We start from the raw sequence: 2,602 nt of genomic DNA, 5'->3' as shown, positions 1-2,602 counted from the left end.
AAAGTGTACTTCATTACTTTGAATTTTCTATTAGTAAACCATACCAATGGTGAAATATTGATGAACCTATTTTTTAAGGCCTCAAAATACTCACCTTTGATGTCGGGGTGATGAAATAAAGAGCTTTCATTTGTCTGACAGGTTCACGATTCTTATAAATATTCTCTACAACTAACAAGAAAAAAGGTCATTTTATATAACCAAATATTTATACACTTAAAATAATTTTTAAATAAACTTTACTGTATTTTCCATTTATAATAATATGAAAATACATTTACAAATAATATGAAAACAAAAACATTTACTGGGTTTAACATTTTCTTTGTCTTCATTGGATACATTTTAAAATCCTGAAAAATGAAAAATGAAAATTCTTCATTTTCTTACATAAACAATGTAAGAAATTATTCATTTCTTAAATGAATAATTCATTTTCTTATATGAATTATTCATTAAAATTCATAATAACCTTGCAAGTATTTTACAAATGAGGAAACTGAGGCTTAAAGAAGTAACTTATCCAATCATACAGTTTCAAAGTGGAACAGGCAGGCTTCTAACCCAGATTTGACTCCAGAGCCCAAGTTTTCACCTGCCACAGTACTGTTTAAATAAATTGCCAATTAATTCCTATTCTTTTAAAACCACACGTAAACATTCATAAAGTACTTTTTCAGCAACAGAACATCACTAGAATTTAGTCAATTATGTATTTAATTATGGAAATTAAGCCGTTTATAAGATTACCTAAAGCAAAGTGAATATAAAGTTAATAAACTTTGTCAAATTATTTAAAGCTACATATATATTTCTTAAAACTAATTTAAAGTATCCTTCAACAAATCCAGAGAACCGTCTTTCAAGATTCATGTTGACAAAGGGCCTAGAAAGAATTAACATTAATGTGACTGGCAAGAGAGGTTACTGCTGGACTTCTCTTTTAAATTTGGTGATTTCCTTTTCTCATTCCTGAATGTGTATTAGTAATGTAGAGGTTTATCATAACTACTACTAGACAATCAAATAATATTTCCAAGGAAAAATTTAATCTTTTTCTCTTCATTCTCAACTATTATAATTTTACTTGAAAAAATTAAGGTTTAATCTGTGCTCATTTATTTCAATCGTTTAATGCTCAGAATGGAGTGTCTTACAGCCATGCTATACATACTATTTTGTTTGGTGAATAATGTACATGTTAAAACACTGAAAATACTGTGATAGATATGATTTAGAACTCAGGCTCTGAGAATATTCTGAAATCTCTTTATTAATAACAGAAAGTGCCACTTCTCCATTCACCGAAAAGTACACACCTATCAAAAAACCAAAAAAACAAAGAGAATGGTCTTTAATAGTGAAAAAGAATAATCTAACTCCCAATCTGTCTTTCACTTTTTATTTATTTTTTTGAAATAAGGTTTGTTTTGTCACCCTGGCTGGAGTATAGTGGCACAATCAGGGCTTAGTGCAGCCTTGACTTCCCTGAAGGAATCCTCTTGCCTCAGTTCTCCAAGTAGCTGGGACTACAGGTATGTGTCACCATGCTTGGTTAATTTTTTTGGATTTAGTAGAGACAAAGTCTCACTATATTGCCCAGGCTGGTCTTAAACTCCTGGGCTCAAGTGATCTTCCTGCCTCAGCTTCCCAAAGCGCTGGGATTATAGGCATGAGTCATTGTATCCAGCTTCAGTCTATTTTTTTAAAGGTTTTTACACTTGACTTTTTTCTCCACTCAAGTAGCAAATCCTGACACAGCATTTTTTTCCCAATTTTTTTTTAATCCCAAGACACTACTAAATATTTTCATGAATGACCTGAATGACAACAGAAAGTCTGACTGCTGAACCTGCCAATGCCCAGTTTCATAGAGGGATTTTCAGGAGAGCTAATGTGGAACTCAAAAGGACTGTTTTGAGTTTAAGTTAGAAGATATGACTACAATTAAACCATAGCAAACTTAGGTGGGTCTGGAGGATATCAAAGGTATCCCACAGCAGCGAGCTCTATGATATACAGTCCTATGAAACGCTTCTCAAAAATAGCTTTCTGTGGCCAAATAAGTTAAGAAAACTGGATACTATCATTTTACCCAGTGGATCTACTTATACCTTGGCATATAAAGACTCTGAAGTCCTACAGAAAGCTGTTGAGCTGTGTTTAATACTGTTTCCTAAATGTACTGGCCACAGAATCCCTTCCTTGAAGAATATCTATTAATACTGAGCATACAGTGAGAAACGATGGTCTACAAAATGCAATAAACCTCCCTACAGTGCATAACAGCTCTGCAGTTCCACAGAGCTTTTATGTGTTATCAAATGGTTCTCACCCTAGTTTCACATCAGAATGACCTTTCGGAACTTAAAAAACTTAAGTGGCTTAATCAATATTTCACTTATTCAGTAGAAAAATCAAGGCTTCAATTTTCTAATTTCTAGTTTAGAGCTTTTTACACTGAGGGTCAGAAAGACCACAAATTGAATATGTAATCAACAATAAAGGTTATTTTATGGCTGGGCATGGTGGCTCACACCTGTAATTCCAGCACTTTGAGAGGCCAAGGCAAGTGGATTACTTGAACCCAGGAGTTCGAGAC

At 33.1% G+C, this 2,602-nt stretch overlaps 1 protein-coding gene across 1 annotated transcript in view; it reads right to left on the bottom strand.

Moving 5' to 3' along the window:
- The window catches only part of STXBP3 (syntaxin binding protein 3), a 61,718-nt gene that overhangs the window by 44,875 nt on the left and 14,241 nt on the right, over window positions 1–2,602 (bottom strand). The window contains exon 4 of the mRNA XM_011965971.1: window positions 95–171. Coding sequence (XP_011821361.1) covers window positions 95–171 — 77 coding nt within the window. The remainder of the gene's footprint in view (window positions 1–94; window positions 172–2,602) is intronic.

The sequence above is a fragment of the Mandrillus leucophaeus genome, unplaced genomic scaffold (genome assembly GCF_000951045.1).
Source record: "Mandrillus leucophaeus isolate KB7577 unplaced genomic scaffold, Mleu.le_1.0 Scaffold1189, whole genome shotgun sequence".
Lineage (NCBI taxonomy): Eukaryota > Metazoa > Chordata > Mammalia > Primates > Cercopithecidae > Mandrillus > Mandrillus leucophaeus.
This window is presented reverse-complemented; position numbering and strand designations above follow the sequence as displayed.